The 24,270-nt window shown below is 50.9% G+C and overlaps 1 protein-coding gene across 1 annotated transcript in view; it reads left to right on the forward strand.

Moving 5' to 3' along the window:
- The first annotated feature begins 677 nt into the window (after positions 1 to 677).
- The window catches only part of TEAD3 (TEA domain transcription factor 3), a 33,727-nt gene continuing 10,134 nt past the window's right edge, over positions 678 to 24,270 (forward strand). The window contains 4 exon segments of the mRNA XM_078155683.1: positions 678 to 1,142; positions 14,158 to 14,410; positions 17,832 to 17,896; positions 22,683 to 22,745. Of these exon segments, the coding sequence (XP_078011809.1) occupies positions 678 to 1,142; positions 14,158 to 14,410; positions 17,832 to 17,896; positions 22,683 to 22,745 (846 nt within the window).

A 24,270-nucleotide genomic window follows, 5' to 3' on the forward strand; every position in this document is an offset into this window, starting at 1 on the left:
TTTAGAGTATACACACGCACACTTTCTCCCTGGAGTTGCTTAGTGTCTCCCACTTCGGGGAGCTACGGAAGGCGCGGAAAAAGGGGAGGGAATGGTGGTGGAGGGGGCATTGAAAGAGCTGGAGGGAAAGTGGGAAATGGGAAATTCGAGAAACCAGCCACTCGGGGAGAACCAGACAAACCGGGCCCGGGGCGAGGCTGAAGTAGCCGCCAGGGCGGGGCGGAGGGCGCGGGACCTGAACTGCTGGGTCCCAGGATCTGAGGCTGGAGGCGGGGGTCTCCCAAGCTTCCGGGGGAGGGAGGACACAGTGGGCCCCAGCTCTGGGAAGGGGTACAGCCCGTTTTAAGAGATATGGGGGAGACAGAAGTCACTTTACTTTCCCATCAAATGTATCCGACCATCGAAGACCCTTGGTTCGGGGGTTGGGAGTTGGAGTGCCACTGCGAACCCTGAGGATCACAGGTCCCTCCCTTTGAATCTCAGCTTGTGATGCGTCCTTAGCCAGCCCCCGCCTCCTCGGGCTGGACGGACTCTGGGTCAGAGACCACGCCCTCGAAGCAAGAGGACACACCCCCAACGAAAGGCCACGCCCCCTCCTTGAGCCCCAAAGCCTGGAGGGGGCGCTGGCGAGAGTGGGGCAGAAAGGAGATGAAGGGGTATGTACCCCGGCACCCGAAATGGAGGTGAAGGCTCCTGGCGGGGTCCTTGAAAGGAGTGGTTGGGAGGGAGCACGCGGGAAGATTGGGGAGAGGAGGTTCGATCTGGGAAGAGGGGGAGGGGGCAGCTGCCCGGCCCCCCCTACGGGGGTGGGTCCCACTTACTGCCCGCCCCTTCCTCGCCTTTCTCCGCCCCGCCCTCCTCTCCTCCGCCCCCCACCCTCCTTCTCCACTGCTCCCGCCCCCCCCCCCCCCCCCGGTCTTCTCTGCACAAACTTTCCGCCCCGATCGCTCCCTCCTCCGCGCCCGGCGCCTCCCGCTCCAGCCCGGCTCATTCCGCACATTCCTGCCAACCCCCTCCCCACGGCCCCCCGGACACCCCTTCCCCATCTGTCTTGTCCTAGAACCTCCCCAACCCTTCCAGACCCCTTGGCCCGCCAAAGCGGGGCCCCCAACCGGAGCCCCCCTCCCCGGAGCTCGGACCAGGTAAGCAGGGACCAGGCTGGGAAAGAGGCCCAGGGAGGGGAGAGGTAGTTGCTCCCTGGGAAAGAGGCCGCTGGTTTGGGGGACGGGGTCTGGGAGAGAAGTCTCCCCATTGTCCAACCCTGAACTCCAGCGGGGTTGGTAGGAAGTTTATAGGGAAAAGGGGGGGGTCCTCTCCGGGAAGCCCCGCCTCCCAGTTGTTACCCATTCCTCCCCCCTTCCAGCGGCTAAGGCACCTCTGGAGGTTGCGGGGGGAGGGCGAGAGCGTGTTGTTTGGGGGCCCTGGCTGGCGGCTGAAGTCTGCGGGGTCTTTCTGTGCTAGGGTCAGTGTCTGCACGTTGTTATGTGAGTGTGCTTGGAGAGAGCCGGGCCTGACCACTCTAGGGGAGGTGGATCAGGGAACCCCTCTTCCAAGACTGGCGCCTTTTCTCTGTGTCCCCAGTTAGCCAGCCCTGGGCCGCTCCCCCTGCCCGTAGCCAAAGCTCCAGGGCCCAGGCTCGAGCGCTGGGTCCTCCGGGCCCTGTCGCCCTTTGGACTCCCGGGACTAAGGAGCCGCAGTCGGTGAGCCCAGGCCCAGCCCCACACAAGGCCGCCAACCCCGGGCCCTCGGGCCTTATGCTGGGCCAAGCCAGGGTGGCCACAACCAAGAGGCTAGGAGAAGTCAGCCCCGTTGAGAGTGAGGGGTGATTGTGTGCTCCAGTAGTATTGTGTTGGAGGGAGAAAATTGTAGGTACTCTGCTCTGGGTAAGAGACTAAAACTGTTAGTAAGTTCCCACAAGATCCTTACTTTTCTCTGCGTATGGACACACACAGTTATTTCAACTACAGAGTGGGGTGTGTGCTCCCCCTCCACTCAGCGCAGGACATGGGGGACAGTGAGTATAGTGGGCCTGGGATTCCCCTTCCCTCTATATGAGTAGTCTCCTCTTTACGACTCCTTACGACTGCATCGGCCATGTGCCTTAATTGGGGTGAGGGGAGATAATGTGCCTTTGTACCCCCTCTCCATTGTCTGTCATTCCCCCCCTCCCCTTTGCGTGGCTGGGAAGTATGGGGGAAGAGGAGCTGTCCTATACATGGACTTCTAGTTGTGTGTGTGTGTGTGTGTGTGTGTGCCTGGGTCTGTGTGCCTGTGTCTGTGTGTCTGTGTAAGGAAGAGAAAAGAGAGAGAAGTTGTCAGGGGAGATATCCTCCTATATTGGCTCCCATGGTAGACCCTCTAAGGTTTTCAGGAGGAAAGAAGTCATTGGAGTAGATGGGGGGGAGGGGGATGGAATCAAGAGACTTGGGGGGGGCAGGAAAGCTGGGAGTATGGGAGTGCATTATAGAGGGATGTTAGACATACTTCATGTCAATGTATTTCTCCTCTCTCCCACCTTCTGGTAGAGGCAGAGCCAGGTCAGGCCTGGGCTTGTAGCCTTAGAGAGTAGGGGGTGGTAGAGGTGGGGGTGGACAGCAGCACTCTGAGGGGCTGGCTGAGGTAGCTTTGTGTGCCTGTCTCCTGTGGCCCAGTTCTACTGTACACATTTGCTTCTCCTCCACCTCTAAGGTGGGACTTGTATGTGCTGGGGGACACCACAGGCCAGGGACCTATGACCCAGTGCCTAGCTAAAAGTAGGAGTACCTGGGCTCTGGCCTAGTCTCTGGCTTACTCTGGACAAGATAGGGTGCTCTGCTATGATATTAGGGGGCATAGTTGAATCCCTTCACTTCATGACATCCCATCCCAAGAGGATGAAAGTCCTGGATGGACCTTGTATGCTCCTACCCTTGGAAGGAACTGAGAAACTCCCTCTCCTCCCCCTACCCCCCACAATGAAAGTAGAGCGATGCCTTTTCAATAGCTATCCACTCAGCCTTTGTTCCTTCTTTGGTGGGTAGTGGGGGGCCGCAGGTCTCTGCTCTTCCCTGCTGCCAGGGACCAAACTGCCCCCACCAACACAGGTATATATACCACAGAGGAGCCCTTAAAAGCCAGTGGGAACCTCCAACTCAATAAGGCCTTCCCCCACCCACCCCCCATCCTCTGAGAGAGAAGGATAATTAATGCTAATGAACACATTTAGGCTAGAGAAGTGCATAGAAGCCAAACTGGTGTGGAGTTAGGCATTTCAGGGGTCTCGTGGACCCCCTTAGAAAGTTGAGGAGGGTGGGCAGAGAGGAGCAGACAGAGCCCAAGCAGTATGAAGACTGAAGTACCAGGCCAAAGCCAGGTGAGAAAGTAAAAATACAAGGGAGATATATACCCAGTTGGGTACTTTGAAGGTAGGGAATGGAGATTGTCATTGTGATTTAGTGGAAAACCAGCATGGGAGTCGAGGCCCAGTACATTCTCATCCCAGCTCCACCAGTAGCTCATTGTGTGACCTTGGGCAAGGCATTAACCATCAGTGGACCTCAGTTTCCATATCCATAAAATAAGGAGTCTGGACTAGATAATCTACAAGGCTTTTCCAGCTCTTTAATTTCATGAACCTTTGACCTAAGGTCTTAGTCATAGTCTCCATCTTGTCTTCTCTGGCCTTCCCCATGGGCTCTTGGGACCCACTGGGGGTCCTGAGGAGAGAGTAGGGAGACACATGATTAGAGGAAGATGGGGCTAGAAAAAGAGAGTGAACAAGGAGTAACAAGGAGTAACGTGAGGGGAGTTGAGGAAATCCCAGACAGTTGGAGACAGCTGTGTGCTGGGTTGGGGCCACAGGACACACAGAGGGACAAAGAAGCTGTATGAGGGTTGAGTGAATCAGGGAAAGAGTGGACCTGGTTGGAGAGATGCTGTCTCAAAGAAACTCCCTTTGTAGTATTTGCTCGCCACTATTTTCTCTCTGCTGTGGTCACATCCACAAATATTGGTTAAGCACCTACCATGTGCAAAGCACAATGCTAGGCCCTGGGAATATGAAGACAAAAATGGAAACTGTTCCTGTTCTCAAGAAGCTTATATTCTATTGTGCTTATTTCTAAGGCTGTAGGGATAGAGGCAGTTAGGTGATGGAGTGGGTAGCACATTGGACCTGAAGTCCAGAAGACCTGCATTCATATTCAACTTCAGATACTCACTAGCTTTGTGACCCTGGGCAAGTCACTTAACATCTGTCTGCCACAATTTTCTCATCTCTAAAATGGGGATAATTATAGCTTTTGCCTTCCAGAGCTGTTAGAAGGATAAAATGAGAAAATATTTGTAAAGTGTTTTGCAAATGTTAAAGTGCTATGTAAATGATAGCTATTGTTATTATTATGACCAGACAATTAGCAGGACCAAGATGGGTAGTCCAGAGGCAGGCTCAGACCCTTAGATCATCCCTTCAACCTCCGCCTAGGCACACTGAACACATACTTCACAACCTGAGACCCAGGGGAAAGGTCAAAGTTGGGAGATCAAAGTGTATCAAATTGGCCCTCGAAATAAAGGTGCTTCTGAGAAGGCCCTCACCTCCCTCAGAGAGGAGGCTGGTAGATCCTGAGCTAGGGGTATGATGTGGGTGGAGGGGGGATCTGGGGCCAAAGTGGATTACATCCTAGGATCCATCAACCAAGAGAATAGGTCCTGAGGTTGCTTCACAAATGCCATGAGTTGAGAATGGATGCTAAGAGCCTTTGGGAGAATTTCTTACCTAAACCTAGAAGCTGCAGAAAGTAGAATGTGCCTGGACTTAATGTTCAAGATTCTGATACCCACCCTCCCCATACCTACTCTCCGTGCCCGTGGAAATGAGAGACACCATGGTGTCATGGATAGTATCTGAGTTAGAGATAAGAAGCCCAGGTTAAACCCATACCTGACACCATTTTTTAACTGTGTGGCCACAGGTGCAAGTCACTTAGGCTCGCTTTCCTCCTCTGTAAAATGAGGGGGGAGGGGTGCCTAGAAGAGGTCCCTTCCAATGCCAGATCTGTAGTCATATGAAATTCTCTGATCAGAGCTCTCTGGAGGTCATCAGGTCATTCCCCAGTTCAGTCTCCCTTGCCTCCACCTCTCTGTCCCTCTCCAAAATGCTCATGTTGCTGTCCAGCTGCTTGCGTGCTCTTCTCTGGATGTGGCTACAATCCCTTTACATGATATTCAATGGGAGCTGGAGTGAGTGGAAGCTCAGTATGTCCCACAGACAGCAAAAGGCAAAAGACACCCTTGATCATTTCAATTGCTTTGGACTGTAGTCCCCTTCCTCATTTTGGGGTGGTAGTAGGGAGAAGAGAGTGTGTCCCACCCCCTCATCCCAGTGGCCCGGGCCCCTGAGGTTTCCTGGAGCACTGATTGCTTCCTGCACTCCCAGCCAGGCCGGAAAAGACAGGAAGTGATAGAGGAACTGGTGAGAGAGAAAGAGAGAGAGAGAGAGAGAGAGAGAGAGAGAGAGAGAGAGAGAGAGAGAGAGAGAGAGAGAGAGAGAGAATCCTGTATGTGTAAGAGAGAATACTTGTGATATGTTTGTGAGAGGAGAGGGACCATGTAGAGTGATCGAGACAATGTATGTATTTGTGGCACTGTGTGGTACTGTTTCCGATCTAATATGTGATTGTGACTGGCTTTATCTGTGAGAGACTAGGACAAAGACAAGCAGAGAAAAAAATTATGTGTAAGACTGGAGACACTATATGTGACTGTGTGAGACTGTATGTATGTGTGAAACTAACAGCAAGTGTCAGAGATTTCATGTGACTTTCTATGAGACAGTGAGGAATGACCATATGACTTTGCAGCTAGGAGATACACTGTGACATGCTGTGGCCACATTTGTTTGTGTGTGAAGAACTGTGAAGGAAAAATGCTATAGTAACAAACGGATGGAAGGAGATTGAGTGTGTGCTTGACATCCAGCATGTTATAAGACTGTGAGAATTTACATAAGAGGGCAGGAGGAGAGGGAAGAAGAGAGAAGAGAGAAAAGAGGGGAAGGACACACACACAAAACCAAAACATCCACAGAGAGGAGAGACATACACAGAAGGAGACACAGACTGCAGGGAGGGGAGAGGGAAAAGAGACACACAGAGAAAGAAGATATAGAAAGAGAGGAGAGAGTTGACAGAGATAAAAGGTTGGTAGGAACAGAGAAGAGACAAAGTCAAGAGGTAGGAAGAGATACATGGAGATGTTAACAACTCTTTGCCCTATGTGTATGATAGATTTCGAGTGTTTGGATGACACTGTGACTTTGAGCTCTGTGTGTTTGGGTGATGGAAAGGGAATTAACGAATGCTAGTATGTGTGAGCCTGTGAGAAAGCTCTCTGTTGTCACATCGCGGAACTCAAATGTGAACCTGAAATCGCTGTGACAGCTGCAGGCCAGGGTTACATGTAAAATCACCAGGTGTGTGTTACCTAGCTGTCTCTTCTTCCCCCACCCCAGTCACCTGCTTCTCTCAGGATCGAGGCCAGGGCTACACAGGACAGTCAGCCAGGCTTGGGGAACTGGGAAGTTCTGGTTAAGCTGTCCTGAGACAGTAAAAGTAGGGGCCTGGGGCAGAGCTGGGCTCCTTCGGTCTCCAAGAGACACAGACCAGGACTGAGGGGCTCCTACCTCCTAGACTCAGAATGTTAGAACTGAGAGGACCCTTACAGGCTGTTTAGTCCAACCCTTTCTCCCTCCTTCTGCCACACCCCCAGAACCCCACTTCCCACCCTGCTCCTTGCTCCTGGCAGTTCTTACTTCTATCGCTCTGGCACTGAAAGGCTTCCCCGCAAAAAGAAACCCAGCATATCTCTCTCTATGGCCCCTACTCTTCTGCCTGTCCCTCTCACAGACCTCCTAGGAGAACCCCACTCTTTTGCTCCCAAAGGATCCTCTTTAACCGCTCCCAACCTCCATGCCCCTCTGCCCATGTCCCTGTGTGCATGTGGAGAGAGTGAGGCTGCCCAGCCCAAATTGGAAGCACATTAGGAGGAGGAGGAGGGGGGAGGGGAGAAGGGGAGGAGCCCCCTTTATCCCTCCCTCCCTTCCCCACCCCCCTACTGCCACCACCACTAGCCTTGCCTAGCCAGGCTCTCCAAATTGCTTCCTCCTGTAAAAGGCCCGACCTTACTTCGCAAGGGCTACAGCCCCTTACTCCCCACTAGTTGGGGGTGTGGTTCCTTAGGCTGAATCTCTCTAAGGGACTTCAGCTAAGGGGGAGCCAGGTGGGCCCCCCAGCCCAAGGCTGCAGTGTGACCACGTCTGGGGAGGAGCTGGCAGCTGGGGAACAGCTGGCTTTCAAGTGGGGGTGGGGGTGGGGGAAGGGGTATGGGAGGGAAAGGCAACGGAGCAGCTGGCAGTGGGTAATGGGATGGGGGGTGGGGAAGGCCCCAAAGTCCTGAGAGTGTGTTCATCTCCCTCATCCGTCCTATCCCAGGCCTTTTAGCCAACAAGTTGGGGGGTGGGGGAGGGCTTCGTGCAGTGCTCTTAGTGAAGATGAGGCTTCTCCTTCTCCCTGTGGATATAGGAAACATCTACTGATTGATCCTTACTTTTTTGCACCAATTGAAATATCCAGGGGTTCCTTACCTGCGGTTGAGCAATGCCTCCCTCTGCATCCTACACTGCCCCACTCCCTGCACTCCCCTAACATGGGATCTACCCTGGACCAAAGCTAGAACCTCAAACTGTGCTTGGGTGAGGACCCCTCCCACAGCTCAGAAAAGTTATCAGGCAGGGGCTGGTACCCAGGGGGTTTGCTTCTGCAGAGTTCACCTTTCTCACCAGGATAGCAATTTCCTGTAGCCAGAGAACATGTTAGGCCTCTCCCTGAGAGTGGGGAGTGGGGGAGAGGCTTTGGGCCCCTGGGAGATTCTGCACTCTGCAGAGCTGGGCTAGGGGCTGTAGAGGGGGCGGGGGCGGGGGGGGGGGGGGGGGGGGAGCCCCGGCATCCAGAGGCCTAGCCCCAGCCACATGGAGCAGTCCAGCCAGTTCTTCTGGTGCATCAGGCCCCAAGGGGAGTGGACAGGCAAGAGGCCCCTTATCTTCTCACCTGTCCTCAAGCCTGCTCAGGCACCTTTCTCTGCCCTCCCCCCCCCACTCCACTCCCAATCCCAAGCCAGGGCAGACCCCGAGGAAGATTGAGGACCTGGACAGAGGAAAGGGATGGGCTATATCTGTAGATAGGAGCTGAGTGGGGAGTGGGGTGTGGATATCAATAGGTCACAGTACAGGGAGCAGATGGCTACAAGAGAGAAAAGAGACTGTCAGTAGCTAACAGGGTTGGGTCCAGGGCCAGAAGAGATTGCCATGCCTTGCACAGAGTAGGCACTCGGTAAATATTTATGGATTAGAGATTGGAAAAGCTAAAGTCAATGGCGGAGAAGGGGTGAGGGATAGGTTTTTGCATTCAGATCCTTGAAGAGTGAACGTGGTTGGTGGTGAGAAAACGGATTGCCCATGGGGGATGAAAGACAGGCTCTAGGTCCTCCAGAAGCTCTGATTGGAATGCTTGGATCTCTCCAGCTCTGCCTCCCTACTGCTGCTGTGGTCCCCTCGCTCTAGCACTCCTCTCATTCCTTCCTTCTCTGGTTTTCTCTTTCTCTCTCTTCTTCATCCTCTCCCTACATTTTTCTTTCTCTTCCAATCTCTTTTTTCTGTCTCTTCCTCAGGGTTTCTTTATCTCTTTCTCCTCTTCCTTTATCCCCATCATTTGCTCATTCTCTGTCTCTCTTCCCTTTTGGTCTTCTCTGTTTTCTTTCTTCCCTAACCTTCCTTTTCTATCTGTTTCTCCTTCCCCATCTTCTTTCCCTCCCTTTCTGTCTTTTTGTGTATGTTCTGCTGTCTAGCCCCCCTCTCCTTCCTTCCCTCCTTTCTTCTATCTCTCTCTTCTGCTTTTTCTCTTTTCCTTTTCTCCTTTCTGTTCCAGTCTCTGAGTTCTTTACCTGTGCCCTAGTCTCTATCCATCATTGTATCTCTCTGTCCATGTTCACTTTATCCCTGACTCCCTTTCCTACCTCAAAAGTGCTGGATTTAGAGCTGGGAGCCTCAGAGTCTAATCTCGGATCTGACATTTACTATGCCCCTCACTGCAGGCAAGATGCTTCATTTTTCTGATCCTAGCTTTCCTCATCTTTGAAATATTTATACTACCTTCCTCACAGGATTGTTTGGGAAGGAATAGTTTGGTAAACTTTAAAGTGCTCTATAAATGTGAATTATTATTATTAATCAATGGCATAGTCAAACACTATAGAGGTTGTCTATAGCCTGGAGAGACCAAGCAGGGGGAGGAGGAAGTAATCTGTAATATCTCTAAGGAAAAAGGTGTTTCCCTCCCATCTATCCTTCTCTACTGCTGTTAAGGGGAGAGGCTCCAGCATTGGGGAGGGAGGGGAAAGGGGCAAAGGTTCACACCCTTGTCTCCCCTGGGAGACAAGAAGCTGAAGGAGTTTCATACTGCACTCGGCCCTGCCCCCATTCCCAAAGGCGCTGGCTGGCCAATCTCCCTTCCCTGACCCCTGACCCCTTCTCCCTTCTCAAGCACTGGGCACTGAGGCCAGAAGTGGTCTGCTCAGCCTTATTACTTTGGGCGAAGAGACTCTTGAGCCCAGCCAATGGGAGGGCTCTGTTAGTTCTCCTCTTTGAAATTCCCACTACTCTAGCCAGCATGGAAGAGTGGGGAAAGTACCAGAATTGAAGGTAGAAAACCCAGACTCAAGCCTCTACTCTACTACTTATGGCCTGTGTGACCTTGGGCAAGTCACTTCCTCTCAGTTTCCTCCATTGTGAAATGAAGTGTCCCTTCTGGCTCTGACTCCTGAGATCCTCTGATCTCAAGGCCCTTAGCTGCCCCTCTCTAAGCTGCTAGCCTATCACCCCTCTACCCCAACCCTCCCTTATTTTTTGTCCCCAGATCCTAGCATGTGTCAGAAGGGTCCAAACTGGCATAGCCACTCAGGATGGTAGTGAGGATGGGGGAGGCCTGACTTTTCTTCCTGTTTCTCATGAAACAACCTAATGAGGTCACTAATGTGTATCTTAGGGGACATTTTACAGAAGAGGCAGCTGAGGCCCAGAGATGTTAAGAGACTTGCCCAAGGTCACATAGGTAGGTAGGTAGTAGGATTTGGAACCAGGTCCTCTGAATTCCATACTCTTTCCCCTGTGTTATGCTGATTCCCCAAATTCCCAGGTTCAGGACACTGCCAGGGGAACAATGAGGAAAGCTGCCTCTGTGTAGGAGTGAGCATGTAACATTTGCACACATCAGTGTTCCTGGATGTGCCTTCATGTTGACGTGTGTGTTCGTGTGTCTTACTGTCCGTGTATGTGTCTGAGTGTACTCACACGTGTGCCTGCATATTAGTAGATTTGTGTTCATGTGTCTGAAAGTTCATTCGAATATAAGTACTTTTGTTGGGTGGGAGGGGTTCTTTTCTTCATCGCCTTCCCAGCCCCCGTTCTGCTCATTCTGTGCACCCCCTCTCTTAGTTTCTCCCTCCCCCTGCAGCTCATCAGTTGTATGTAGTCCTGGCCAGGGGCAGCTCCCCACCGCCCCAAGTCAGTCCTGACTCCTGCCGTGTTCTCCTTATTTGGCCACAGTGCTCCCAAGGGGGGCGGGGCGGGGGCTGACATCACCTCGAGAAGGGGGGGCACCAAGAGCAGGGAAGGAGGGGCAGGGGGCAGGGAGTTGGGGGAGGCAGAAACGTTTCTGTAGCGATCCCTGGGGCTGCCAGGGCCCCCCATGCTACCCCACCACTGCAGCTCTGAAAGGCCAAGACTTTGGGGCTGGCTTCATGGAGAGAATATGTTCCCCGGCACTCCTTCACTGAGAAACCCAGGGGTGTGGGGGAAGCATCTGACCAAAGTGAGGGCCCAGGAAACAGCCCCCTCCCCTTCATCTTCCTCCTACTCTTACTTCTAATAGATGGACTTAACTCTGGCTGCCCAGAGACCCGCATTTTGAGTGTTTTACATCCTGGTTTCCCATCCACAAAAAGACAAATTCTCTGGGGGCCTGGGGGCCTCTCTGCTTGGCTTCGTTCAGCCCCCCCTCCCCCTACAGCACTCACATTTCAATCTCTAGGTCGTTTGTAGCTCCAGTCTCTTCCTTTTCAGGGGGCTTTGAGGGAGATGGAGAGGAGCTCTGGGACTCCTGGGAGATAGAGGGGAAAGGAAACCCAGGCCTCCAGACTTCCTGGGGCTTCCTGGGGAAAGGTCTAGGATAGGGATCAAGGACAAGGAGAACTTTATGTATTGTCTTCTTTATCTTGTCTGGTTCCTTGGTTTGGGATCTCTCTCTCTGCATTTCTCTCTCTCTTCCTCCCCCCTCTTCTCTCTCTCTGTCTTTCTTTGTCTCTATCTTTGTCTCTCTGTCTTTCTCTCCTGCCCTCCCTTCCTCTCTCTCCATTTCTCTATCACTTTATGTCTCTGTCTCTCTCTCCTGAGCCTGGAGTCAAGACTTTAGTTCAAATATAGCCTTAGACAGTTACTAGCTGTGCGACCCTGGTCAAATTACTCTGTCTACCTCAGTTTCCTCAACTGTAAAATGAGGATAAAAATAGCACCTACCTCCCTGGGTTGTCATGACAATGAAATGAGATAATTGTAAAGTGCTTAGCATAGTACCTGGCATGTACTAGGCAATTGATGTTTCCTTCCTTTCTTCTCCCTTATCCTTTCTCTGACTCTCTTCCTCTGTTTTTTTCTTTCCCAATTCCTCTCTCTTTGTTTCTCCCTTAATCTGACACACACACACACACACACACACACACACACACTCTCTCTCTCTCTTCTTCTCTCCTTTCTTCTCTCTCTCTCTCTCTCTCTCCTTTCTCTTTCTCCTGTCTTGTCCTTCTCTCCTCTTTCTGTTTCTGTCTTCCCTCTTTCTTTTCTCTCTCTCTCTCTCTCTCTCTCTCTCTCTCTCTCTCTCTCTCTCTCTCTCACTCTCGCTCTGTCTCTCTCCCCCACCCCAATCCTGCAACAGAGAAATAATTCTTGAGTGGACTATCAGGGCTTTGGGGACAGGTTTATAGGTCCTCACTGGGGCCTCCTGGGTTCCTTCACTTGCCCAGACCTGACCGACCCTTGGCACAAATACTCCCTTAGATCCAAGAGCTGATGCCTAGAGTTATTGCCATGACAACCAGGCACCTTCTTTCCATGATTCCAGGACGTGTCCATCTTCACATCTAGCCGAAGAACAGGATTCCCCCAGATACCTTCCTTGTCTGCCCCCCTTCCCCCAACCAACCCGTCATCACTTTTGAGGCTTTCTCTGAGCTTCAGAGGCGCAGGGGGAAAAGACCTCCAGTCTCCTTGACCTCCCCCTTTCAATTTATGCCTCATTCAAGAAAGCTTCCCTGTCCTCCCTTCACCAATTCTACTGATTTCTCCCTCAGCCAAACATCAGACTGGAAAAAGGTGGCCACCCACTTCTCAGAACAGGGAGTGATTGTTGTCCTAGAACAGACACCTTATCCTGGGCTACAGGGGGTATGGACCTGGGGCTATAGAAAGTCATATGGGACCTGGAGCTGTGAGAAATTGTTAGGGTTCAGAGCACTAATGACTTTATATGGAACTGTGTGGCACCATGTGAGTTTATGTAGACGTGCATGGGGAAGATGTCATGGTGTAGTGGGTGGAGTAATAGCCTTGGTTAGAAACTGTGCTTCTTAGCACAATGCCTGGCATATAGTAAGTGCTCATTTACTAAGAAGAGTTGAGTTGGAACTATTATGCCTGTGTTTGCTGACGATGTGACCCTGAGCAAGTCATTTACCTTTTCTGAGCCTCAGTTTCCTTATCTGTAAAATAAAGATAATAATAGCTCCTGCCTCATAGGGTTAATTGTGAAAATCAGTGGGCTCAGGAATGTAAAACACTTTGCAAACCTATAAGGTGTCAATCTATATTGGTAGCAAGAGTTTCCTTACTGAGAGTTTTTTATACCAATGAAATCACAATTCTAATCCAAAAGTGAAAGTGCTTTGAAAATGTGAGCTATGATTATACAAGGCCATATGGAATTGGATGGGTCCGTGTGAGTCTATCCAGCAACATGTAGGCCCGTGAGAGGTTTCTACTATCATGTAAGTCTTTGGAGTCCTTTACGTGGGGTATATGAAGTCACTTGGGACTGTGTATAATTATGGGGTGACATGGAGCTGTCCTTGGCAATGGGAACTATCCACACACCCCTGCACATGCCTTCCCAAGCTCCTCCCGTTCCCAGTGATGGACCCCTTTTCCTTTAGGACGTAGTCTGGGCCCTTTATTAACACAACTTGTCATGACTAGTTCTCCGTGTGTAAATTCTGTCTCCCCACGTGGACTATAAGTTCCTTGAAGGGAGCAGAGGGCTTCTCTTGTCCCGTAATGTAGAAATTCAATAAATGCTTCTGGGATAAATGAATGAATGAGGATAGAGTCTCAAAATGCTTTGAGATAAAAATAGCACCATGAGAGCAAGGGGCCAAAACCCCAAAGCTAACACATCAAAAGTATGGATGGATGTTGGAGGAGAAATGGGTAGGTGGTAACAGCCAAAGAACTAGGAGTAGAAGGAAAAAATGAGTCACAAGTCCTTCCTAAAATTCTCCTTTCCCTCTGTACTGGCCATATTAGTGATATTCTTTCTCTAGCCCAAACTATGACCAAGCTCTCCCAATCCTTGTACCCTTTGAGCACAGACCCAAAGAGTGCTGGATTTGAAGTCAGAGGGCCTGCATTCCTATGTCCTCTGTGACCTTAAGCAAGTCATTTAATCTTTCTGAGCCTCAATGTCTTCATGAAGGCGTTGGAGCAGAGGACTTCCCTTGAATTCTAAATCTGTGGCTGCAGGTAGCAGTGCTTGGAGGAGGTCCCTGGGGATGGGGGCTAAGGACAGCAGCCTGTCACCCTAACACAGCCCTTCCTCAAAATCATAGAGTTGTCAGCCTCTATCGCCATCCCTCATACACACCTTCTTGGTGGAGAGGGTGGAGGTGGGGTGACGCTTGAGGCACTGAGCAGACAGCCTGGGAGGTGGGGGGTGGAGGGGAAGGGTGAGTGTGGCTTTGCTTTGGGCAGAGCTGGTCTAGCCAGTTCCATGACCCCCATCCTGTCCCCTGTTCTACCAGGTCCTCGCGTGCCCAGCGGGCTCGAGGCCAGAGCCCAGAGCAACCAGCACAATAGCGTCCAACAGCTGGAACGCCAGCAGCAGCCCCGGAGAGGGCCGGGATGATGGGCCCGAGGGGCTGGACAAAGGGCTGGACAATGATGCGGAGGGAGTGTGGAGCCCCGACATTGAGCAGAGCTTCCAGGAGGCCCTCGCCATCTATCCTCCCTGTGGTCGGCGTAAGATCATCCTCTCAGATGAAGGCAAGATGTATGGTGAGTGCCAGGTTGGAGAGCAAGGCCCCTGTGAATAAAGGGAGCCTACTAGGAAGGGGCAGAGGCATGGCTGCAGTGTGGAACAAACAGGTAACAGGGTGGTGGCTGAAAGGTCAGGGAGGCCTAGGAAAGGTGGGGTCCACTGGGCTGCCCTGATCTCCAGTCTTCCCTCATGGAGTGGTTCTCTCCAGAGGTTCCCCTTCCATTCCTTCACCCCTCCCTTTGCTGCTCTCTGCCCCCTCACCCAGCCGGTTTGGTGAAATAACCCCTGCGCCAGCCACAGACGAGTTTGGGCGTGTGAGCCCGTGTGTCTGGATCTGGGCCTCCTCCTTCTTGTCCTCCTCCCCGTCCTCCTCCTCCTCCCCCTCCTCCTTTTCATAAACAAGCCAACTTTGCCCCCTCCCCCCAGTCCATGGCCAACACTCTCCTGCCCCTATCTACTGCTCCTGTTCTCAGCTTTACCTTCCCTCCCCCAAACTACTTGGTGGTTTCAGGATGACTCAGAAAATGGGTAACTTCTGCCCCTAGGCGCTTAACACCAGGATCTCTGGGATGTCAAGGGTCCCTGACTGACATATGGAGGGACTTGTGTTGAGGGAACTGGGAGATACCCCACTAGCCCCAGAGCTATTGTGGGAACCTAACAAACTAGACAGAGGCCTTTTGGGGGGGTAGTTGCCACAGAGGGTGGAAATTTTACTACTGGGTGCTGTGGGCAGAGCAGAGCTGAGGCCCTAGTCAGACACTGTTGGTCATACTAGCTATGGACCCAAGAGAGACAGCTGGGCTAGTCTCTTTGCGGAGGTAGGAGACAGAATTCTAGGTCTGAGAAACCTGGAGGGGTTGGGGTGGGGGGGCAAGTGTGGCCTGTGTTGAAAGTGTATTGGGTAGGGGAGAGGCTCACATCTGTCCTTTCTTTGTTTCCCAAATCTTATCCATCTTTTTTGTGCTCTTAGCCCATTACCCCCAGTATGAGTTACTCTTTTTTTATTGTCAGCCCCCCAAACCAAAAGGAAGTTTCCCCTACTCTTACAGCCCCTGGTGAGCCTGATCCAGAGCTGCATTTTTGGGATGACTCTGCCTGCTGACGTGCCGGGGCTGGCCCCTGGCCAGCTCCCCCCACCCCCCCAAACCGGCTCTCCCAGCAGCAACCCAGACAGCTGGCGGCCACTTAAAGAGACAGGCCCTTAGCCTTTCAGCCCAGGCCAAGAAAAAGGAGAAAGGAAGGAGTCTCAATAGGGAAGGGACCAAAGGAGGTAGATTGGGGTGGGAAGGGCTGACTTGGGCTCCCTGTCCCACCCCCTCACCCCTAATTTTCTCATCTCCATGAGAGGGCCTCTCTGTTTCAGCAGGGAGATGCCCTAGAACAGGGTTGCCTCCCCAGTACTTACTCGGTTGCCTGCCCCCACCCCAGCCCCACAGACTAACTGGGGCAGCCCCAATGGGGTATTTTTAGCCAAGGATGGAGGAGTGGAGAGGAGAAGGCGGGAAGGGAGGAGGAGGGAGGGGAGACGGAAGGGTTTGGTTTAGTCAGGGGAGAAGTATTCCAGGAATGTGACTGTTTTAGGGGAGGACTTGGGGTTGGGGGTAACACAACTAGGATTTGGTAGAATGGGAAGTGGGCAGGAGGAAACATGGAGATTCCTATACCTTCAGTGACATACACTCAAAGAGACACGTACCAAGAGCTTCTGGGCCCCCCTCCCCCATGTTGCCAAGTTCCTTGGGTAGATGCCAGGTACCTTCTACCATTTTCTAGGGCTTGGGGCAAGGTCTTCTGGCTTCCTAGGGCAGATGTCACCCCCACCCCCACCAGAGATGAGCTCCCCACCCTCTTCCAGCTGGAAGGGTGCGCTTTGAGGAAGCTGACCAAGTGTCGAGTCACACACAGGGCATATACACACCCTCCTAAAGATAGACATACATACAGATAGATAGATAGATAGATAGATAGATAGATAGATAGATAGATAGATAGATTCATGCATGTGTGCATGCATTCATATATATCTACATGGATGGATGGATGATAGATAGATAGATAGGTAGATAGATAGATTCATGCATGTGTGCATGCATTAATATATATCTACATGGATGGATGATAGATAGATAGATAGATAGATAGATAGATAGATAGATAGATAGATGGATGGATGGATGGATAGATAGATAGATAGATAGATAGATAGATAGATAGATTCATGTATGTGTGCATGCATTAATATATATCTACATGGATGATAATAGATAGATAGATAGATAGATAGATAGATAGATAGATAGATAGATATTCATGTATGTGCATGCATTCATATCTATCTACATGGATGGATGGATGATAGATAGATAGATAGATAGATAGATAGATAGATAGATAGATAGATAGATTCATGCATGTGTGCATGCATTCATATATATCTACATGGATGGATGGATGATAGATAGACATAGGCAGGCAGACAGACAGACGTCACACAAGGACATACAGACACAGATACATAAGCTTCCTCAGAGATACACAAGAGTGTGTAAAGAAATGACAGCCACAGTTACAGACACTGAGGGGGCAGACACAAGGCTTCAGGAACCAAGATAAAGAGTCATTCAGAGTTTTACAGAGCAGGAAACAGGTCCAAAGAAAGGAAGTCAGGGCAGAGCCAAGACTAGATGCCCCCCCTCCCTATACACACACACATACACACACACACACATACACACACACACACACACACACACCCAGGCCAGTGCTGTTTCATAGACACAGTCACACATACAAATGTGGAGTAACATGGGTGGAGGAGGGATGTACACACCTCGTGATTCAGAGGATACAGAGCCACATTGACATGTACCAAAAAGGACACACATAGTCCACACAAAAGGATGCACAGTGACACATCCAGGATGGGAGGGAGTGGAGAGGCAGGGGAGAGACATGAATACACACACACACACACACACACAGAGTGCACTATCCAGTTGTCTTCTTCATCTGCCCCTGTTTGTCTATAGAACCAAAAAGGGTTGTGAGTAGCACAACAGTACCTAATATGTGTTGGGCCCCTCTTTTACCCTAATGCCTCTTCTCTGGAAGCTGCTGCCGCCACCCCTAATATCAGCCATCCTTTGCCTCCTGACTGGGGATCTGTTTCAAGCCCTCAGCTGGGAGAAGGCCCTCAGAGCCATGTGGTCCCACTCGTTGCTCAGATCCCCTGCTTCCACATCTTTGTCCTTTTGGCCTCCATCCAACTCTGTCCAACTGGTGCCACCTTCTGGCCCTGAGAGACCTGGGGTCGGAGTGAGAGGAAGGAAGGGAGAGGAGGAGAGGTAGACGTTGGGCTGGGGAAGACCATAGGGCTGCCCACTTTTAGTTACACCATTTACCTACTCCCTGGTTTCCCATTCTGTCTCAATCCAGGTCGCAATGAGTTGATAGCCCGATATATCAAGCTCAGGACGGGAAAGACTCGGACAAGGAAACAGGTAAAAAGATATGCTACAGCCCTGAACACATACATATATACACAACTGACACACATACGCCGCACATTTCGCTTTCTCTCTTTCCCCCCACCTCTCTCTTTCCTCTTCCTCTCCCTCTCCTCCCTCCCCTCCTCATTCCCTCCCTCTTTGTCTCTCTCTCTTTCCCCTCTCTCACTTTCCTCCTCCTCTCCCTCTCCTCCCTCTCCTCTTCTTTCTGTCCCTTTTTTTGTCTCTCTTCTCCCCTCTCTCTTTCCTCTCCCTCTCTTCCTTTCCTTCCCTCTTTCTTTCTCTCTCTCTTTCCCCCTCTCTTCCTTTCCTCCTCCTCTCCCTCTCCTCCCTCTCTTCCTCTTTCTTTCCCTCTTTTTGTCTCTCCCCCTTCCCTTTCCTGTTCCTCTTTCCTTCCCCCTTTCTCTCTCTTTCCCTCTCTTCTTTCCCTTTCCTCTTCCTCTCCCTCTTCTCCCTCTCTTCCTCATTCCCTCCCTCTTTCTCTCTCCCTCTTCTTCTCCCTCTCCTTCCTCTCTTCCTCATTCCCTCCCTCATTTTTCTATCTCTTCCCTCCTCCCTTTCCTGTCCCTCTCCTCCCTCTCTTCCTCATTCCCTCCCTCTTTCTCTCTTCCCTCTTCTCTTCTTCTCCCTCTCCTCCTCTCTCCTCATTCCCTCCCTCTTTTTCTATCTCTCCCTCCTCCCTTTCCTGTCTTCCTCTCCCTCCCTTCTCTGTCTCTCCTGTCTACCTCTATCTCCTCCTCCTCTCTTCTCTCTCCCTCCTCTATCTTCCTCCTCCTCTTCCTTCTCTCTCTTTCTCCTCACCCCTTTGAAAGAACTGGCTCACTACCCCCAACAACACTAGCCCCTTCTCCTCTCTTCCTCTCTACCCTTAACCTCTCTGGTTTCCCCCTTTGTGAAATGAAGACAATGGAGTAAATAGTCTCCAAAGTCCCTCCCAACTCTGACATTCCATACCCCTCCCTTCTGTTCCCTATTCCTAGCCTTCCACCCTGGAACTGCTCCATCCCTATACCCTGGATGTTTTGAATTGCCTACTCTTAAAGACTTCCCCAGGATTAAAGTTCAAAAGTTGGGCAGTTGGGTATCAGGCTGAATACTGCAAAGTAGAAAAGGCCGGATCAGGGGGCTGCAAACTACGTCCCCACCCCTAGCTATTCTGGGAGGTCGGGGTGGAGGGGACCATGCTATTGAAAACCTAAAAACCCTCCAAAACCACACCTAATATACTCTTCCCAGAGATTTGAGGTGTCGGGATCTATGAAAAAGATCTATGAAAAATGCTGCTCCCCACCAAGCGTACAGGGTACTTGGTATCCTTTATTTTTCACCAAGTCACACTACCAACCTCCTGTGAGCCGGGGAGAATGGTGGCATTGTCCACACCCCGCCCCATCCTCCATCACTGTTCTGTTTGGTCCTTTGGCCACGATGCTGCCAGGTTCCAGATCTTGTGGTCACTGGTTTCCTCCTCTATCCTCCCTGAGGGGATTGAGGCTCTTTCTATTGGGAATGGGGCAGGGGCCTCAAGGTGGCACAGTGGCTAGAACACTGGCCCTGGAGTCAGGAGGACCCGAGTTCAAATCTGGCCTCAGACACATGACACTTACTAGCTGTGTAACTCCGGGCAAGTCACTTAACCCCATTGCCTAGCTTAAAAAAAAATAAAAGGAATGGGGCAGTGACTGTTTTACTAGCCCTAACACTTCTGGTCATGGATAATGGATTCCAGGAAGTAATCTTCTGGAATCTTGCACCCTACTTCCTGCAGTTGGGAACCCTCCCTTCCCTACAGTATATACTCTGATTGTCTCCCCAGCTGGGAGGTGATCTCAACATTGGGGATCTCAGAAGGGTCAGCAGGAGACTCCACTCTGTTCCTCCTCAGCTTTTGACTAGGGAAAGACACATAGAGTGTCCAGCCTTAGCTAAGACCATAAGGGTTGCCCCTTAGTCCGTTTATGATAGGGAGATTAAGGTCAAGTCCTAGAGGCTCAGAGGAAAGAGCACTGATTTTGAGTCAGAAGACCTGGGTTCAAATCCTGGCTCAACCACTGACAGTGGCACCCATGTGACTTTGGCCAAGTCACTTCTACAGGCCTCAGTTTCATCATCTATGAAATAAGGGGGTTATCCTAAGTGGCCTCTAAGTTCCTTTCTTACCCTAAGTCTATGATCTTAGGACATAAGACAGCCACCCCTAATGTTACCACCAGTCCTTTAATTCAATTCAACAAATACTGAATAAGCATTTCTGATGTCCTGGGTTCTGAGTCCTTCTTTCTTCCTGAAGATGGAAAAAGACTCAGCACCTAACCTCTAGGGCCATGTAGTCCACTGAGGGGTAGGGGTAACTATAGCCACCCTTGCATCCTCCCTGGCCTCCACCCAAAGATGGAGTTTGAACCAAGGAGCTTGATGCTCACCATGTCTATGACACATCTGAGCTGATAGAACCAAACTCATTGATCCTGCTCCTGAAAGGAAAGATGAGACTGGCAATGGTGATGGAAAGGGTTTGACCTTGCATCTCCATCGCAGAACAATGGCAGAAGGCCAGGATCCTCTGATCCCACCATCACGAGAAGTGCCCCTTCTTTCCTGAAAGGGCTTTGGGTTTCCCAGTATGGGGACAGAAGCCCAGACCTGTACTAGGCACTCTCGGGGAGAGAGAAGAAATAAAGAACACAGTCAGTGTTTTCAGAGTTTTTTCAATAGATTGTGCTAATTTTAAAAAATGTTAATGTTTTAAATTTTAAAAAAAAAAGTCAATACAAGAATTCATATATGTGCCATGGAAATGAGCTGGATTTGGAGTCAGAGCACATGCTCTGACACTTATTACCTTTATGATCTTAGGCAAATCACTTAACCCTCAGTTTCCTAAAATGATGGGGTTGGCCCAAAGGTAGGGGAGGGGAGGGGAGGAACTGGACTAGATTCTCTCCAAGGTCTCTCCCTGCTCTGAATCCATGATTCCATCATCTCTAAGTTTCCTTCCAGCTGTAGGGCTTAGAAACTACCATGGCCAAGAAGACCTCACCAAGTGACAGGATCACTTTGATGGCTGTGTCCCTGAAATGGCTGAGAGTAAATCTAATCCTATTAGAGGTAGGCGGGCAGTTCAGCGTTTGAAAAAGCCGCACTCCTCATTCTTTCACAAACTGAGACTATTCCTGCTGGTCTCTTTTGTAAAGCTGAATTTTCACACCTGGGATCTACTTAAATCAGGGTCCACCTACAAATGGGGAGACAAGCCCTTCATGACAAAATAAAAACAAACAAACAACAACAGAAAAATCCTAGAAGACGGAAAGGAGCTTCCTAAAACATAAACGTTACATACATACTGTGGGAGGCAAAGGAGAAAGGTGAGCAAGGATAGGGAAAGCCTGGAAAGGTTCCTCTGAACAGGTGAGGTGTGAAAGAAATGATGGCGAGTTTGGAGAAGAGGTTCCTAGAGAGAGAGAGGTTTGAGCAGTGTAGGCAAAGGTGTGAATGCACGGGTGTCCAGCAGAATTGGAGCAGAGGCATTATGTACTAGGAAGTCAGAAATGAAATAAGGTAGAGCTAGCCACAGAAAAGCTCATGGGGGTAGTAGCTACAGTAGAAAACATTAAGTTTTTAGTTAGGGATCTGTGTTCACATCTCACCTCTGATGTATATTGGCTGTGTGGTTCTGAGGAAGTTACTTGACCTCTATCTGCACTGGTGGAGGGAGTTTCCATACAGGGATTCCCTCTACCAATGAGATCATTAATATGGCCTCCCGTTCTCCCCAAACACTTATACAACCTATGTCATAGAATTGCCTTAAAGAGAATACCTCATAATACTTAGAGTAGGGAGGCTTTAAGTGTACACTGTAGTGAAAAAGAAGGAAAGGGTCTGGTGAACCTCCTTTCTGCTACTTCCTACTTGTGTGACTTTGGGCAAGTGACTTCCCTTCTCTGTAGGTCAGTTTCCTGATCTGTGAAAAAGAAGGGGATGAACTAGAAGTAGTTAGGAACCTGCTCCAACTCGAGACCATCTGATATGAATACAGACTGTCATTATTTTATTAGGCTGAGGAATTTAGATATAATCCAAGAGAAAAGAGGAAGCCAATATAGTTTGGGCAAGGATGGGATTGGTAAGGTCATGAACCTGAAAGGTTGGAAGAATAGTGATGCCTTCAGTAAAAATAAGGAGTTTTGGAAGGGGAGGTTATGGAGAGGAAAGATGATGAGTTCAGTTTTGGACATGTTGATTTGGAGACGTCTCGGAACATCCAGTGTGAACCATGCAAGAGGAAATTGGTGGTGCAGGATTTGAAGCTTGGAGGAGGTTGGGGCTGTTTATCTAGATCTTGGAGTCTTTGGGATAGAGATAATTACACCCATGGGAGTTTAGAGAAAGAGAAAAAAAAAGACAGAGAAGCATTTAGGGGACCTAGGATGGAGCTTTGGGGAGCACCCACAGGGTTCATAAAAAACATTAAAGAAAAAATTGGATTGGTAGGATGGAGAGCTATGAGGTGTCCCTCTGTGAGTGTTACTACTGTGTCTACATGTCTATAGACTGATACCCACTGAGTAACCCTTTTCCCAGGAAGCACAGGCTCTGGGACACACTTTGGAACCCTCTGGACCAGGAAGGTGTTCCATTGGACTCAAAGGTTTTCATGGGAGCAGGGCCACCCTGGCCATGGCTCCTTAGTCACTCCAGTCCCCATGGGCATCCCCTGCCTCCCTCACTTTCTCTGTGTTTTCCTCTCTGGCCGGACGTGGGGTGGTGCCCCTAGGTGTCCAGCCACATACAGGTTCTAGCAAGGAAGAAGGTGCGGGAGTACCAGGTTGGCATCAAGGTATGTCAGCACCCCACCCCGGCCTGGGGTCTCCAACCTCTGCCCTTCTTCCCTCTTCCCAAGCCCGCCATACCGCCCTTCGACCTGCAGCATGGGCAAGCGACTTCCCCTGGCCCCCCTCTCTCCGCTCCGCTCGCTCCCACTTCTCCTCTGGCTGACGGCTCTGCTGTCTCCCTCTTCTTCTGCTCTTTCTCTGCAGGTCTCTAGCCACTTGCAGGTTCTAGCCAGGCGGAAATCGAGGGAGATTCAGTCCAAGCTGAAGGTACGGGTCCCCCACCACCCGGCCTGGCCTCTCCTGGGGCCCCTTGGGCCTCCCACCGGCCCCTTCCCATCCCTGCCTCCTTCTAGCTCTATAGGTCACCAACCCTGCTTTCCATCCCACAGAGCACTTGCTGACTGTCCCAGGGCCAGGAAGGGGAGGGAGATGGGGCCATAAAAAGGCTCTGGGTAGAGGGGAGAAAGTAGGTAGGAGGAGTTTCTCACTTCCCCTGCTTTCTTGGGGTACCCTTGAGGGCCTAATGGGGTTGATGCTATGGGGGAACCTAGTCCCAGCCCAAGCAGAAGGAAGCAGGAAGAGGGCATCCTCATCCTCTGGGCTAGAAAGCAGATCAACCAGTGCTGACTTCCCCACCTCACCCAGACCCCATTATAAAGAGGAGAGAGAGGGAAATAGGTGCAGCATCTGGCGGTCTGAGGGCCACTAGGGCCGATCTCTCCTCTACTCCGCTTTCTTTTTTTTCTCCTTCCCTCCTCCTCGCCACCGCTAACTAACTGCACTGGGGCTTTTGGGGGTCAGGTCTTGGTTATGGGCTGTTGGTAGTGGTGGTGGGATGGTTATGATGGATTGCTTCATTCCCCTCCCCCTATCCATCCATTTTACCACTGTGGACCTCTGGTACCAGGGCATCCTGGTCGGAAAGCAGATCTTGGTCCCTAGAATCCCTGAGCCTTCTAGGATCAGGTCATATTCAACTCCAAGCTCCTTAACCCCTCCCAGAAGGCATGCCAGACCTGGGACTGCCTAGCCCTTTCCCTTGGGCTCCTCAGAAGTAGACACAGAAGCATTTTCCCTACATACACACACTCGTAGATGACCCTTCCTCCTCAAGCATAGGCTCTACCCCTGCAGTCTAACTCCTATAAAATAACTAGGCCACCCCTATGGTAGTCCCACCCCAATCTCCCCATATCTCCTGCCATGGTAGGCCTCATCACCTTGCCCTAGTTCTATAGGGTCTTCTCAGTTCCCACACCTCTTCCTCATCCTGAGGCATCCAGCCTGTTTCACCATTCCATGCTTCCATCCTCCCGCTGTCCAATTCCTTCTAGTCTCCCTTAAGTACCCTCCTCCAGAGACTCCCGGGCCTTAACCTCTTAACCCTAAGGGTTGCCCAGGTGAACTTACCAGAAGGCAGGTGAGTGTCCCTAGTCAGGAGCTGCTGGGGAAATGGAGCCCCCAGCAGGAAGCTAGATTTCCCTGGACCTCTCCCTAACTCTTTAGTGAGTGCTGAGAAGTAGGGAGTCA

This window comes from Phascolarctos cinereus, unplaced genomic scaffold (assembly GCF_003287225.1).
Source record: "Phascolarctos cinereus isolate Bilbo 61053 unplaced genomic scaffold, phaCin_HiC Scaffold_5;HRSCAF=322, whole genome shotgun sequence".
NCBI classification, from domain to species: Eukaryota; Metazoa; Chordata; class Mammalia; order Diprotodontia; family Phascolarctidae; genus Phascolarctos; species Phascolarctos cinereus.